Source organism: Myotis myotis, unplaced genomic scaffold (genome assembly GCF_014108235.1).
Source record: "Myotis myotis isolate mMyoMyo1 unplaced genomic scaffold, mMyoMyo1.p scaffold_m19_p_1, whole genome shotgun sequence".
NCBI lineage: Eukaryota > Metazoa > Chordata > Mammalia > Chiroptera > Vespertilionidae > Myotis > Myotis myotis.
Genome location: NW_023416313.1, coordinates 82,334,674 through 82,351,809, shown reverse-complemented (window position 1 = coordinate 82,351,809; position 17,136 = coordinate 82,334,674). Strand labels below are relative to the sequence as shown.

Here is a 17,136-nt window from a genome sequence, read left to right as displayed (position 1 = left end):
GTGATGTTCTGATTCTATCACTGCATCAGTTTTGCCCATAAGGAAATGTTGAGTTGCTTTGTTTTCTAAGGTTCCAAAAAGAAAAGAGGTTAGCCTACTAACAGTGAAGTTTTCATAGATTGGTGTTTGGAGCACAGGAAGGAGAAAAACATATTTCTGTGTACACGTGAACTACCTAGCAACCCACGACACAGGACTATGTTGTGGTAGATGTAGTGAGAAACTCATCCCCATCATCACTGCTCAGGTGACTGTAGACAATATTTAGGGAACATTACTTTCAGCACTACATAAAAGTGGTGGCTGCATATTTCCCCTAAAGAATATGTTACCTATCAAAAGAACCATAGTCCCACAGGTATTACAAGGCTTCTAACCTGATATACATTGTTATTACATCTGAATTTATACAAATTTATGATTTAATGATCAGATTGATATTTGGGATCAACTGTTTCATACTGTACCCAAAATATTTGGCATGATAGAGCATGCAGCTGGAATCATTGTTTTTACTCTTTCTTTTTAAGGGAATGTAGGTTTTCCAAGAGGTAAGAAAAAAACAGCTTTCTTGGACTTCTTACTTTTTCTCTTCCCTATATCAAGTTTAACAAATTGTTTAGTATAAAAAGCAGTTTGTGGGAGGATGTCCATGCTGCAAAAACATTTGTCCAAAATGCTAATAGCTGATTGTGCATCAGACCCACTGAGAGCTCCCTCTACACTACTGTGAGATTTGCAGAATGCAGGAACTGAGCTTAGTTCTCTGTTGTGTCTGGCTTATGGAAGGGGCCAATTAATAGTTCTCACATGTTTGTGTGCGTGAGAATCACTGGGGATCTTGTTAAAAATGAGACTTCACAAGCTACATCAAAGCCCTTCTCCCCCCGAAATTATAAACATGGGGTCCAAGAAAGGTCATTGCCTTTTAAACTAGCCTGATCACCCCTAACCGTCTCTGCCTGCCAGTGTGGTTGCCCCCAACTGCCCCCCCTGCCAGCCTGGTCGCCCCAACTGCCCCCACCCCTGCTGGCCTGGTCGCCCCTAACAGCTGCCTCACCCCCCCCCCCCCCCCCCCCGGCCAGCCTGGTTGCCCCACGCAGCCTGCTGTTCATTCAGCAGTCTGGTTGTTTCAGTTGTGACAACTCCTAGCTTTTTATATATTAGGACTAGAGGCCCAGTGCACGACATTCGTGTACCAGGGTTGGGGGGGGAGAGGTGTCCTTTAGCCTGGCCTGTGCCCTTTAGCAGTCAGATATCCTTAGTGCTGCCGCAGAGGCGGGAGAGGCTCCCACTACCGCTGCTACGCTTGCCAGTTGTGAGCACGAGCCCGACTTGTGGCTGAGCAGCGCTCCCCCTGTGGGAGCACACTGACCACCAGGTGGCAGTTCCTGCATTGAGCATCTGCCCCTTGGTGGTCAGTGCACATCATAGCGTCCATTTGTTCCGCCGTTTGGTTGATTTGCATATTACCCTTTTATTATATAGGATAGTATTTTAATATTGTGTGTATAATCAATTTGCTTAAGCTCTGGCTAAGACTTCTCAGTTACATGAGAAATGTAACTGTATTAAGCATATTAAGATGATTTCCTGCATTTACGTTTCTTTGGGAGTTATAATCTAGTGGCCTGAGAAAGTTAAAGCATCTGTTAGTAGGTGGCCCAGACCTACTCGGTCCTTTGCTGTGCCATCTGCTTATGACCCAGTGTCTGCTGTGATTTCTTAACCTTGACTAAAGAAATGAGAATGTTTGTCTTCATTTCTTTGCTGTCTACAAAGGACATAAGAGAAATAGAATCCTGGATTTTTCCTTCTTCATGTGAAGTTAGATTTTCTGAGAGATAAATTGAAGAACCTAATTAGCTTTTAGGCCAGCCTGACAGAAATTGGATTTATACTGACTAGATCAATAGCACTTTAAGACAGATATGTAGGTGTTGCCACTGCACTACTGCACATATTTCGTAAGTGACAGAGATTTTTAATAAAGTTATTTTGAAAGTCACCATGCACGATTGCTAATTTAAAATGCACCCTAAAGGACTTTAGCCATTCATTATGAATATATATCAAAATAAGTGATTCTATATTATGTCATTATTATATCATTATTGTTGTCATTTCTTTTTAATCTGAAAATTGGTTTAAGTTCCAAAATATCAAGAAACAAATGCATAATTTTCTAAGGTATTATTTCAAGTACAACATAATATTTTCTGAGTATTACAGTACATGCTATGCAAATCTCAAAATCAAATATTTTGGAAATAGTGCATTTTATAAATGAAATCTTAGCAGACTATAATCTTTTATATATAGAAGTCTTTTACGTGAATATAGACATATAAATGATCAGATTTTATATCTGGCCTTTCCTGTTTTTAACAGAGCATCAAGAAGAAAAATACAAACAAACAAGAGATGAGCACATACCTGAGGTTCATAGTCTCCCGCATGAAGGAGAGGGTGAGTCCTGCCCCTGGAGTCTTCCCAATTAGATTTCACTCTGGTTCACTCTTTAAAAGTTAATGACTGACAAGTAAATATGTATAGAGCAGCTTTGTCATAATTCTTTTGTATAGTAAATTGTTCTATAATAGGCTTTTAGATTTTTTTGTTTTGTCTTTGTTTTAGAACAGGCATTTCTTTAGCTGCATTAGATTAGAAACATTTACATTTAGAAAATTTGTTTATCAGAACATTTTCATTGATAGTGTTTAAAATGAAATGGAATGCTCCACAATAACTGTTTTGTCAAAACCTTAAGGAATGCCATGTTAAACTATATAGTGCATGTACATTTCTCTGTTAAGTTCTAAAGTACTTCTTTAGAAATTGATGTTTTACCTGTCTCTCTCTAGCCACATTTAAACTGGTGTATTTAATGACCTTCCAGGCTATAGACCTTAATAAAAAGGGAAAGGACAGCAAACACCCGATGTACCGGAGGCTGGTGCATTCAGCGGTTGACGTCCCCACCATACAAGAGGTAAAGCCAGGCCTTCCGTACTGCTTCCCACTTACCTCATGGCTCCCAGGTGAATGAGAGATCACAGCCAGGAATGGCACCCAGGATCATGCTTGGGTGCCATTCCTGCTTGAGGAGGATGTGCCTGCCCAGTGTCTTACTAGAACCAGCTAAGCATGGCCACCACACATACATGCCTATTGTTTTAAATTTCGTGTGGTCACTCTGGTACAACCAGGCCTTTTAATAGGGCTGGTTTTAAGCGACATGTAAAGTCTTGATACTTGTTTGTGAAAGCAAATGGATGGGACTCTGGTCAATTTAATATTTCAGATGTAGAGAATTCACATCTGGACACAGGTCCCTAGTTTTAGCAGTAGTACTTGGGGGTTTCTCTTAAGGAAAAATTAGAGCATAGAACTAATCTAGAGTCTTGGGAAACAATGAAATGAACTTGAACCAAATAATTATTCTTAAAGTTCTTAATGTTATCAATGCTAGCTGAGGAATGTTGGGTTTGTTAATATTTAATTACTAATTGCAATAAAATCCCTTAGAACACTTAGACATGTTTTAAGTTAGGGTTGCTGAATTACTAATTTTGTAATTTATGTGTCATTTTGAAATTTTAAAATCCTATGGTTGGCCATAATAGCTTATAGGAAGACCGTAGGAATTATTTGAAATTATCTTATAAATTTCCTAATCCCTTAGCACAGTGGTTCTCAACCTTCCTAATGCCGCGACCCTTTAATACAGTTCCTCATGTTGTGGTGACCCCAATTTCATTGTTATAAATTGAACATAATTGAAGCATAGTGATTAATCACAAAAACAATATGTAATTATATATGTGTTTTCCAGTGGTCTTAGGCGACCCCTGTGAAGGGGTCGTTTGACCCCCTCAAAGAGGTCACGACCCACAGGTTGAGAACCACTGGCCTTAGCAGCTGAGAAAGACTAAAGGTGTATTATTTCTATGGAAGGAAAGGGTAAATGACAGTTGTCCCCTTAAAATTCTGGCAAATCCTAGAATAAAAACAATTTAAATTTTACCTACTACTGGCAGATTTCATAGCCTCAGGTATAGCCTCTTTTCCTAAACTCTGAGGCCTGTGAAAGAATGTTGAACCCAGTTGCCCTTCCTGCCCCTGCCCGTGCTCTTGCAGCTTTCCCTTCCTATATGGCACCGACCCAGATCCCCAGTTTGATCCTCTTGGCTCCATAGAGAACACTAGATGGGTGGATGCTGTCTTGGTTCTCTGCTTGGCAAGTGCTATTCATGAGCAAAAGCACTGTAAGAAAAGTAGAGAAAGACATGATTTTTATGGTTGTAGGAGCTTAACTACAGTCCAGATCAAAATGCAAGGCACGGTGCATACCTCACAAATCACAGAGGGTATAAGCATCCCAGAGCCCAATACAGTAAATCCTGAGGCACATGACAGGAGGCAACTACCTTCAGCTAGGGAATCTGGGGGAAGCCTTCCGAAAAAGGGCCACTGAATTGGGTTTTGGAGGATTTCAAGAAAAAGATTGGTTCTTAGCCTTTTTTTAAATTGGTATTTAGAGAGAGAGGGAGAGAGAATGAAACATTGATCAGCTGCCTCCTGCACACCCCTTCCTGGGGATCAAGCCCAGAACCTGGTCATGTGCCCTGAGCTAGAATCGAACACTGCAACCTTTCAGTGCACGACTACACCCAGCCAACTGAGTCACACCTGTCAGGGAAGATCTTAATTATTCTTTAGAGGCCTTAATATTTTAGTATTTGACAGCCAAGCAATTTTCAAACCTATTTCCTAAAAATATCACGAGGATAAGAAAATGCCTTCTTGTTGTTGAGTTAATTTGTCATACCCCCTTCTAAAAATTTTGTCTTATCCCAGAAACCCCTCAGATTTCCCACCTAACCTTTCCCAATTCAGAATTACAAATGTGTCTTCTTTAGTCATGTTAAACTGTCACAGAGGCTAACAGTTCTTTTTCTCCAATCTTTGTTCTCCTGTGTTATAATAAGTAGTTAAGTTCTCATCAGCAACATTGGCCAAAGCTTTTAACTATTTACAGTGAGCTTTTATCATTGCTACACAAGAAGATGTTCAAGCTGCCAAGTTCACTCCAGTAAATCAGTAGAAAAGACAGCAGTGGCTATAGGACAGCAGATCTGCCACACTTCACCATACTGTCACATTCTAACTGCACTGGAGTTGTGGGTTTCTCTTACATATGGTGTGTCAACACTGTGGGACACAGGAGTAGCCATGATGTTATTTGGAAAAATCTGTTGCATCCCATACTCTAACCATGTTATCATATTGCAGACAAATATTTTTACTAGTAACTCTTGCCATTTTGTTTTTTAATCACTGCAGAAAGTGAATGAAGGGAAATACCGAAGTTATGAAGAGTTCAAAGCTGATGCTCAGCTACTTCTCCACAATACAGTGATTTTCTATGGAGGTTGAATATTTTTTGCTTTTTCTTTTGCATTTTTTTCATACCATTTACATTCCATGTTGAGAAATAACTTTTATAAAATATTACATTAAAATTATTATTTTAATGATCTGTAATAATGTTATGGTTTCATCTTAAAAATATTTGGAAATGTAGTTATAGCTTATAGAATGAACTGTCCAAAAGCAAAACACTAGTACACTAAATGCTAAAAGTATTACTTTTTATAGTTTTATTTATGAACTTAGTTGAAAGGCTTTTTATAAGCACTGTGATTAATTCTGGTTGTTTCCCCATTAATATTCTATCACTTAAAGGTAAAGAAAGAGGCCACTCTTTACCTAGAGAATTAGTGCTATGTTAGATGTGAAATTAAAGCTGCTTGTAGAATTTTATTTCACTGCCTGAACTTTTAAAAACAATACACATTTTATTTTAAATGGTATATATCTACTTTTGTCAAAATGAAAGAAAATTTAAATGAATGTATTAATTTTGGTAGTCTGTATTTTAGATTATTGGTAATGGATATCTGTCTTTAATTACAGCAGACAGTGAGCAAGCTGACATTGCAAGAATGCTGTATAAAGATACCTGTCATGAGGTACTGCCTATACCTAGTAATTAAACTCTTACTATATTTTGAATTAATTTGTTTCACAATCCCACTCATCTTACATATTTTAATTTTGTAATTTCCATTAAATATCAGTTTATTTCCATTTTTTATATACATGGGAAATAATGCAAATAGAGGCAAAAAATTCTGTCAAACTATTCTCAGACATCCTAGGAGATTTAGTTACTAAGTAACTTCTACAAAGAAATTTTGTTTGCTCTTTTTTAATCACCCTTAAGTTATTGGTTACCTAATGCATGTACATGTTTTGTATGGGGCAGAGACACTCAACAAATGTTACCTTCTTTGGATAAAGGATACTACACAGGCAAAAAAACAACAACCAAACAACACAGTTCATATTTATATAGTAAATGAAATACTATTTTGGGAAGGTTTTTTTGTATATATGGTCTTTCTTATTTGAAACACCTATAATCATATTGTCTTTGCAAAAGTGTCTCAATTATATAAAAGTTTTGTTTCTTAAATTCATTTCAAATTTGACTTTTTAAAATCCATTAAATATATGTTTACTGAGTGTCTATTGTGTGCTGGGCATGTGTTAGGAGGAATGAAATGGTGATCAAGGAACTGGCTTCCTGCTAATGGAGCTGTATTCTGAAGAGAGGGATACTTAAATAAGAAACAGTCAAAATATGTTTATAAATTGGAAAAAAATGTTATGAAAGAAAACAAAGACTAAAATGGAGAATGAGGCAAAGTAAGGACTGCTATTATTGGTAGTGGATATTTTATGTGGGTAGATGAGGAAGACCTTACTGAGGAAATTGCATTAATCCAACTACAAAAGCGCCAAAGGCACCAGTGAGGCTGGAACGCAGAGGTCAGACATGCCAGGCCTTGTAAGGAATTTGTTTTCTCTTTTAAATGCAATCTGAGACCATGGGGGTGGTTTGAACAGGAAAGTGGCAGGCTTTTCCAATATTATTGAAAACTTAAAATTTAAACTTAGGAACAAAATTCAAGGCTATTTGTGTACATGAACAAGAATATTAATTTATGTGAATCAATTTTATATAGTTTAATGCAGATATTTATATTTTGTAGGCTAAAATAGTTGTTGTTCTTTTTCAGCTGGATGAGTTACAGCTTTGCAAGAACTGCTTCTATTTGTCAAATGCTCGTCCTGACAATTGGTTCTGCTATCCTTGCGTATGTGACATTTTGTGATTTTTTGTGTTTTACCTCTTAAGTATATGATGCTCTAAGGAAGTTTATTTCCAGTTTGCTTAAAGTTTATAATCCTTCCTAAATATGTTTCTTTATATCATAGGACATAATGGTTTCAATGAGTGTAAAAACTGAGACATGGGAAAAACAACTTCGGATTGTTATCCAATTTTGACTTTAAAACAAGGAACTTAAAGCTAAACATTGAGTCCCTTAATATATATAATAGATTTTTGCTTTTCTTCTCATTCTTTCACAAGAAATTGAAGGCATTATAGATGTTAATACCTGTATAATTTTCCCTAAAATGAGATGATTTCAGGAAGGGTGATGACAAGAAAACCTGTGAGTGTTCTGGGGGCCCCAAAGGCACGATGTAAAAGGCCACCTGAGAGCAATCGGTCTTCCAGAAGTTACGTGCTTCTCAGTCACTTGAAAGTTTTTTTAAAATTTGAATCTCGGATTAGTTAGGTTTGAATCAGGGTTTCAAATCCTCCCATTTCTAACAGGCTCATAAAACACAGTGAGGGTCTTCTGTTTGCCCCCACTGTCTCATTTCATAGTGCTACAGGATAGTAAGTGGGTATTTTTCTTCTCTTCTCAGAAATGAAGGTCCATATTCCTACTCTCATGCAGATTTTAGTTTTTGGTGTTTTTCTTGGAGGCAAAGTCATTCAATCCCAGAAAAAAAAAATAAGTTCTATGTGTTTAGTAATGTTTTCAAAATAATGAGTTATACTTAACTAATTCAATATTAATGAATGATACACTTATACTTAATACTTTAAAAGTAATGACAAGGTAGAACGTTTTATTTGCAGATACCTAATCATGAACTGGTTTGGGCTAAGATGAAAGGTTTTGGATTCTGGCCAGCCAAGGTCATGCAGAAGGAGGACAATCAGGTTGACGTCCGCTTCTTTGGTCACCACCATCAAAGGTAATCATGACCCACATGCAGCCGGAGTAGCTGAGCTCTCAGTTCTTTTTTTCTTTTTTTTTTTAATATATTTTACTGATTTTTTACAGAGAGGAAGGGAGGGAGGCAGAGAGTTAGAAACATCGATGAGAGAGAAACATTGATCAGCCACCTCCTGCACATCTCCTACTGGGGATGTGCCCACAACCAAGGCACATGCCCCTGACTGGAATCGAACCTGGGACCCTTCAGTCCACAGGCCAACGCTCTATCCACTGAGCCAAACCGGTTTCGGCTGAGCTCTCAGTTCTTAAGACTCAGTCTGGCCATTACCAGTGTTCTGGTAGCTTTATCAGAAACAGCATGAAGTTTCTTAAGAAACAGCATATAACTTGACTAGGCAATTAACAGTGAGTTCTATAAATTGTGTCTTTAGGTATATTTCAGTTATTTTTTACTAAGCAAGATAGTTTCAGTAACACTGTTGAACTCAGATGCATGTTAAAGCTGACCTGAATTCCTGATGGCAGTGAAGGGGGCAAGGATTCTTAAGACGTGTCCATTTCATAGTATTCTAATGACATTATGGTGGTTTCAACCATCTTTCAAAAGCCATAGACCAAAATAAGCAACTCAGTAGTAGAATAGAGTTTCAATCTTGGGATATAAGTATATATAAGAATTATATGCATAGAATTACCAGACATTGTTTCCAATCTAGATTTTAAAGTCTGTTGCTAGGGATATGTATACAGCAAAGCATAAAATTTGCATTTTCATAATATAGCAATATATGTATCCCAAGGGTAAAACCCCTTTTTATTACTATAAAATTATTTTTGCATAGTTATTTGACACAAAATGCTAAACTGTTCTATAAAATTATAGCTCTCCTTTATTGTGATATTAAGGCCTTAAATTTTACTGCACATTGAACATTAGGAAGTCTAAGATAGTGTCCTAAATAATGTGTCATAAAAGCATTGACTCTAAAAGTGAATTCAAGTACTGTGAACTGTCATAGGACTCAGAGATTAATGAGTCTATTCCAAGCCACAATAGGAAAAATAATTCACATGAAATTTGTGGGGGGTTCATTTAACACAAATATTAAATTAAAGGGAGAAAGTGCCAAAAGTCAGCTACTTGATCTAAAAGTGACACTGTCCAAGGATTTAAATTTACATTTCATGAAGCGTCTGTCTCCTGTCATGCATGCCTGGAGGGTAAGTGTCCTGTATAGTTGTTATTACTATAAAAGAAGCTACAGAATGAGACTTTATTCCTCCCATAGTGAATTTTTACCTAGTCTCCATTTAATTTAAGTAGAAGTTTAGTTCTAAAAAACCTGTGAATAGTGTAAATGTCCAAAAAAGTTTTGTTCTTTCATAGATGCACAATCAGCTGACACTGTTTTAATGGCAAGAAACATTAGTTAAATAATCCTATCTAATAAATAGGGAATATGCTAATTGACCCTCATGCTGTTGCAAAGATGGCAGCGCCCATAGTCAATGAGGGAATATGCTAATTTACTGCCATGCCCTCAAAGATGGCGGCGCCCACAGCCACAAGATGGCCAGCAGGGGAGGGCTGTTGGGGGTGATCAGGCCAGTAGGGGAGGGCAGTTGGGGGCGATTGGGCTGGCAGGGGAAGGCAGTTGGGGGCGATCGGGCCGGCAGGGGAGCTGTTAGGTGTCGATCAGGCTGGCAGGGGAGTAGTTAGGGGGTGATCAGGCTGGCAAGGGAGTAGTTAGGGGGTGATCCTGCTGGCAGGCAGAAGCAGTTAGGGGCAATCAGGCAGGCAGGCAGGCTTGCGGTTGGGAGCCAGCAGTCCTGGATTGTGAGAGGGATGTCCGACTGCCAGTTTAGACATTCAGCAGTTTAGACCAGCAGTCAGACATCCCCCGAAGGGTCCTAGATTGGAGAGGTTGCAGGCTGGACTGAGGGACACCCCCCCCCCCCTCCACAGTGCACGAATTTCATGCACCAGGCCTCTAGTAATACCATAATTAAGTACAAAATGAATGTTCAAATTGTATGATTAAGTGGTAATTTTCAATGTTACATGCTCATAGTCAGTTTGTTTCAGTTTTCCATCAAAACCAGTGGGGCAGCAATGCACACGTCACAAGTGAGTTAGGGCAGCCGTTCTATAGAAACACTAATCTGTAGAAATCTCTAAATTGATACCATGGAAGGTCCAGTGGTTAGATTTGTGTCCTTGCACCATCGTTTTCTACTCTAGTCTTGGGCAAGGTATTTAGTCTCTCTCAGCCTTGTTTCCTCACTTATAAAATAGGGGCCTCAATAGTACCTATCCTAAATGAGTTTATAAGGTTTAAAGAAATTTTTATATATAAAGACCTCATTATATATAAAATAAAAACATTTCTAGAAGTTTTTTTCCCCAAAAATACTTTCTGTAAGATTTTTATCTGAAGATTCTGAGCAGATGGGACTCGAAAGCTTTTATTTTAGAAAATAAAAGGTCTACAATTTTACTGTCAATCTAGTCTTTTTCCTTTCCTGGTTACAGTGTAATCAGTACAATATTTGAAGTGAAGGATTGATGAAGGAACACCTTGAAAATGATTCTCTATCATTATTAGAATATTTGATTTATTGGAAAACAAACTTTATAAATATTATGATCATTAGTTTTAATTACTTAAACAACATGTTATACAACGAGAACAGGTGGCTAATAAGGGCTACCAGCTGAAAGTTTTCATTAATAAATACTTTTTTTAAATGTACAAGTTTAGTGGTATTTAAATACATTCTCATTGTTATATAATGATCCAATAAATATTCTTCTGTTATTTCATCATATCTTTACATGTAGGTAGGAGAAAAAAATAAATTTTAAATAAATAAATGGTTTCAGACTAGTCCCTTCTGTACACTCAGAATGTGCTACTTTGTCCCTTGACCTTGGTAAATTGTAATGTTCTAGGAAAGAAAGGTGACTGTGATCCCTCCAGAGTTCTCAACCTGTGGGTCGCGACCCCTTTGGCAGTCGATCGACCCTTTCACAGGGGTCGCCTAAGACCATCCTACATATCAGATATTTACATTACGATTCATAACAGTAGCAACATTACAGTTATGAAGTAGCAACGAAAATAATTTTATGGTTGGGTCACAACATAAGGAACTGTATTTAAAGGGCCAGAAGGTTGAGAACCACTGCCTTAGAGTATAGGTAAGATTTGCAAGGTTTTGCCTGCAAGAGGAAAAAAAGTAGCTGATAAGGTCTCCTTGTCAAGGCTAACTCTTTCTGCTGCATGTAGTTAGAGGGTGGGATGGCACAGCCAGGAAATCAGGTCCTACAAGAAAAAATAGAATGGTTTATGTTCATTTGCCTTCAGATATCCCTGAGCCATTTTATTCTGCATATATTCAAAGAATCATGACAGATGTATAGATATAGCCAAATTAGATTATATCTCTGTTTATTAACACTTTAAATTGTGGAGTGTTTGTTTGCCATTTCAGTTATTTTTTTGTAGATCAGATCTCATACCCTCTGATACCTTTAAAAGTGAAATCTGGTTACCTACAATAATGGAGTTGATTAAAGAGGAGATTTATATGCATAGCCCATGGACCCGGGCAATAGGGTAGTGAAGACCTGGGGTGGTAGGTAGGGGCTGGGAGGAGGAAGGTAAAAGGGGGGCGGGGAGTAAGAGTTATCTGTAATACTATTAACAATAAAAATAAAAATATTTTAAAAAGAGGATAAGAATGTATTATGAACAACATTGAGAATTAAGTCCCATGTTAAGAATAGATACTAATTAATTTTATTGTATCCAGGGCACAAGTAGATAATTTAAGGGGAAATACTTTCACAGTTCAGGAGTTTGTTACAGGTAGTCAGCATTGTTCATAATAGAAATCTCTCTAAAAACCCACAGCTTTAAAAAGTGAACCAAAATACCCTTGTTGGTGGGAGTAATACTCAAGATCAGATGGGCCGCACTCACTGTTGTATGCTTTGCGGTGTCTTCACCAGCACACAGTAAACAGCATTCTCGATATTATTTCAGTCCAGTCTAATGATTGGTGCCCAGGAAAATTGTCAGCATTTTTTCCAATAAGACCAAATACATTTTTCATTCTGTAGTTTTAGATCAATATTACATATAATTCAGAGACACTTGAAGTTGTGTTCATAGCTGTGTACTTGATTGCCGAATGAGTCAGACACTTCTCTGTCCATTAATTAAATATGGTTCGGCTAATGAGTAGGGATATAATATAAATATTACCCACTAGATAATATTTCTTGGAAGCCCTCATATGTATGAATCTCATGAAAATTTCTGGGCATTTTCAAATGATTCTGTACTTCTAATCTGCAAATAGCTAGATTTTAAGTAACTTACAGTATTTTAGATCAATATGAGATAACATTTTAAAAAGGACTTATGCAAAATGTATATCTAAACCATGACAATGTTAAGCTGGTTAAAGAAAATAGTTCTGAGATAATTTGAGACACTTCAGTGATTGGTAAGAGTTTTTATTCAAGCCATAGCTAACAGGTCAGTAAATTGGAATTTCCACAAACCATACTTTACAAATGGATGGAGTCCACTACCGTTTTGGAAATTTCTAACTACAGCCTTTAAATGTTGCTAGGGCTTGGATCCCTTCTGAAAACATACAGGACATCACAGTCAATGTCCATCGGCTGCATGTTAAACGCAGTATGGGTTGGAAAAAGGCTTGTGATGAGCTGGAACTGCATCAACGTTTCCTTCGTGAAGGAAGATTTTGGAAGTCTAAGAATGAGGACCGTGGGGAGGAGGAGGCAGAATCCAGTATCTCCTCTACCAGCAATGAGCAAGTGAGTGGTGTCCACATAGAAACCACACATCAGTTATTTTAACTGTGAACATTGTTAATGCACACTCCTTGCTATAAAGCAGTGGTTCTCAACCTTCCTAATGCCACAACCCTTAATACAGTTCCTCATGTTGTGGTGCCACCCAACCATAAAATTATTTTCGTTGCTACTTCATAACTGTAATTTTGCTACTGTTATGAATCATAATATAAATATCTGATATGCAGGAGGTATTTTCATTGTTACAGATTGAACATAATTGAAGCATAGTGATTAATAACAAAAACAATATGTAATTATATATGTGTTTTCCGATGGCCTTAGGCGGCCCCTGTGAAAGGGTCGTTCGACCCCTAAAGGGGTCGCGACCCACAGGTTGAGAACCGCTGCTGTAAAGACTGCTCTGACATTTCTCCTTTTTTTCATGTAAACATTTGTGAAGGGCTCTGCAAAAGAAACTGAACCCAGTTCAAGTAGCTAGGCCACCCACACCCTGATCTGATCTGCCTGTTTGAAAAGTTAAGTGCTCTACTGCTCTTCCACAGGCACGTTAGCTCTTTCAAGCCCTGCACATCAGAGCAGTAATGAGTAAGAGGTGCCTTCATGAAATGGAATGAGCTACTTCTTACCTGTGGGCCCATAGCTAGTATTTTTAGCAGAGAAGTGTTTCAGTGTCTGGAATAATATGCTGTTACTTTTATGATGCCTACAGCTAAAGGTCACTCAGGAACCAAGAGCAAAGAAAGGGCGACGTAATCAAAGTGTGGAACCCAAAAAAGAAGTAAGTTGTGTACCTTGAAGTTTCCTGGTGGCATTGGCACAGAAAATGTTTTCAAAGTTACAGTCAAGATGATTGCTCGTGATGTGTACTTGTGAAATGCATTGCCATCAGTCAGATAATATCAGCCAAGTTTGAACCCAATCTTCTGACCATTATCATATTCTGTCACTGGAAAAACATACATGTGCCAAGCCTCCACCTCAACTGAGCAACCACTGACCAAATCTGGCTAAGTGGGAGTGCACTTTTTGGCATATCCTGGAACTCTGATATGTTCTCATGGCATTATTAAATACATTGTGTTTATCTAGTACATCAGTTAGGCCAGCATTTTAAAACAGGAGGAAACTATGGTTAAGCTCAGCCTTTTAAAGTATGTAATCCATGCATGTTTTAAATCCAGGTGTATTTTTGGGTATAGGCCAAACACATGTTCACTGAAAAGTGGTTTAGGATTTTAGGAAATTTGTTAATAAATCTAGTCCAAAAATGACTACAAATTGATAATGATTTAAAATGATAAATGTCTTTGTTTAGTTTTTTAAAATCAAATGAGTATTAACATATAATGAAATTGTAGATGAAGTTACTGTTTAGAACCATTGTAGCTACTAATTGCATGTGTTTTTAGTTGTTTTTTTTTTCCATTTTTTAATATTTGATTATGGTAAAATATATCTAATAGCATGAACTTACTATTAATGTGTTTTTTTAAAAACAGTTTCTTATATAGCTATTTTATGTTATCACTGTTTTATCCTAATAGAGCTTATTCTTGAACTAGTGAGTTAATGGTTTTGTTTTACATTGAAGCACTTTCCTTACCCTTTAGGAACCAGAGCCTGAAACTGAAGCAGTCAGTTCCAGCCAGGAAATCCCCACATTGCCTCAGCCAATCGAAAAAGTTTCAGTGTCAACTCAGACCAAGAAGTTAAGTGCCTCTTCACCAAGAATGCTGCATAGAAGCACCCAGACCACCAGTGATGGAGTGTGTCAAAGCATGTGCCACGACAAATACACCAAAATTTTCAATGACTTTAAAGACCGAATGAAGTCTGATCACAAGCGAGAAACTGAAAGAGTTGTACGAGAAGCTCTAGAAAAGGTCAGGAGCCCCCACAGTGTGACTTGCCCTCTTACCCCTGGGCATAGTGAGTGAGTCTTTCCCTGTAGCAGTTTCGCTTCTTTCACTCATGTCTCAGCCAGACAGCTGCTTTTTAAAACTAGAAATAACACTAAAAATAAGAATAAAATAAAATATCTTTTATGCTATTTCAAGCAACAATACCTAAATATTTCTCACCTGAATATTCATAGCTCTTAGTAAAATAAAGGGAAGAGGTACATCGTTTAAGTAGAAACAATGTATTAAGGTCTTTGTAAATTGTGAGCTGACATATCGTGGGTTAACTTGTTTTTCATTTCAGCTGCGTTCTGAAATGGAAGAAGAAAAAAGACAAGCTGTAAATAAGGCTGTCGCCAATATGCAGGGTGAGATGGACAGAAAATGTAAACAAGTAAAGGAAAAGTGTAAAGAAGAGTTTGTAGAGGAAATCAAGAAGCTAGCAACACAGCACAAACAACTAATTTCTCAGACCAAGAAGAAGCAGTGGGTAAATATCAATATAATTTTTAAGCATCTGATTATTGAAAATATACCATAGGTATGAAAATCAATTCAGAATGATATATGTGACATATGCAAATATTATCCATGAAATAAGATAAAATGTGAAATTGTCAGTTAATTTTCTCATCCTCTCCATATGTGCAAGTATTTTATTTGGAAAAATTGACTGGCCCTGACTTTTGCCTGTTAGCTCCTGATAGGTAATACCTAAATTGTGAAATTAGAAATGTAAGTATCACAGTAGCAAATAAAGGATTTTCAGAATTACTGCACTTACCATTTATATGTTAGGTTATATTAAAGAGATTGATTACTTTTACTTTATGATGGTAACATCTCAGTGGTCTCTAGCTCCAGTTAGAGCCTGAGAAGTAGTTCATTTTTCATTGTGTCCTGTGTGTGACTCTTGTCTCCCACTTACATTAGAAACTCCTGAGCGTACACATTCTCCACAGGCCTCAGGCAATTGGTGGGGAAATTTTGTTCCCAAATGCTCATAACTTGGTTTCAATTTTATGAATTACTGTAGGAAGCTTAGTGATTCTTCATTTGATCCAGACTATGTTCTGAAGAGTCTTTAAATATATGTAAAGTAAATGTTTCATGAGGGAAGGAAACATGAAAATTATTACAAAGATTGGGCAAGAAGGAAAAGGGAAAGTTAGCATATAATATAGAAAAATCTATGTAAATAAGTTGGTAGGAAAAAGAGATGAATAATGAAATAATGCCACTATATGGAAAGTAAGGTGTGCTCAAGGACAATACCCTTACATCATGCCTGTAATTCTACCTTCATGCAAAGACCAGAGAAAGCCAGAAAGTAGACACTAGATTTAAGAGAAGAAATCCCCATAAGTTTACCAAACAATCAAGGAAATGGGAAGAGGAGGCTGTAATAAAGAATTATAATACTGCCTTTTATAGCACTTACATTTGTGAACTTGGTCCTATTATACCTATTCATTTGATTGCACATATAAGTGATAACCATGCGTATTTGTCTTTCTCTAATTGACTTGTTTTACTTAGCATAATACTGTTCTCTAGCTCCATCCATGTTGTCACAAATGGCAGGAATTCTTTCTTTGAATAATACTCCATTGTGTGTGTGCGTGTAGGTGTGTGTGTGGGGGGGGGGTATCATCCTCTTTATTCATTCATCTGTTGACAGACACTTACGTTTTGTCAAAATGTTGTCTATAGTGAATATGCCACTGAACACTATATAAGATAGTGGTCCAGTCCTCCCCATCCCCCTTTTGGATAAATACCCACAATGGGATTCTGAATCCATATGGCAGTTCTATTTTTAAATACTTGAGGAGCTTCCGTACTGTTTTTCATAGTGGCTGCACCATTTTACATTCCTAACAACAGTGTACCAAGTGTTCCCTTTTCTCCACATTCTTATCAGCACTTATTTCTTTTTGGTACTAGCCTTTCTAAAAGTTGTAAAGTGACAATCTCATTGTGGTTTTGATTAGTATTTCCCTGATTACTAGAGATGTGGAGCACATTTTCATGTACCTGTTGGCCATCAGTATGTCTTTGGAGAAATGTTTATTCAAGTCCTTTCCCCATGCTTTAATTGGATTATTTGTTTTCTGTTGAGTTGTATGGGTTTTTTTTATTTATTTTGGATATTAACCCCTTATCACATATACGCCTTATCAGATATGTGATTTGAAAATATTTTTTTTCC

General features: G+C 37.2%; 1 protein-coding gene across 26 annotated transcripts in view; it reads left to right on the top strand.

Annotated features, from left to right (window-relative positions):
* Positions 1-17,136, top strand: part of ZMYND11 (zinc finger MYND-type containing 11) — a 138,715-nt gene that overhangs the window by 108,009 nt on the left and 13,570 nt on the right. For 16 of the 26 annotated variants that reach the window (XM_036342816.1, XM_036342985.1, XM_036342853.1 and 13 more), the window contains 10 exons: positions 2,392-2,469; positions 2,900-2,992; positions 5,347-5,434; positions 5,980-6,035; positions 7,149-7,226; positions 8,066-8,184; positions 12,813-13,020; positions 13,733-13,801; positions 14,634-14,906; positions 15,229-15,414. In XM_036342816.1, coding sequence (XP_036198709.1) covers positions 2,392-2,469; positions 2,900-2,992; positions 5,347-5,434; positions 5,980-6,035; positions 7,149-7,226; positions 8,066-8,184; positions 12,813-13,020; positions 13,733-13,801; positions 14,634-14,906; positions 15,229-15,414 — 1,248 coding nt within the window. The remainder of the gene's footprint in view (positions 1-2,391; positions 2,470-2,899; positions 2,993-5,346; positions 5,435-5,979; positions 6,036-7,148; positions 7,227-8,065; positions 8,185-12,812; positions 13,021-13,732; positions 13,802-14,633; positions 14,907-15,228; positions 15,415-17,136) is intronic. The other 10 variants (XM_036343001.1, XM_036342901.1, XM_036343040.1 and 7 more) reach the window with 4 other exon arrangements.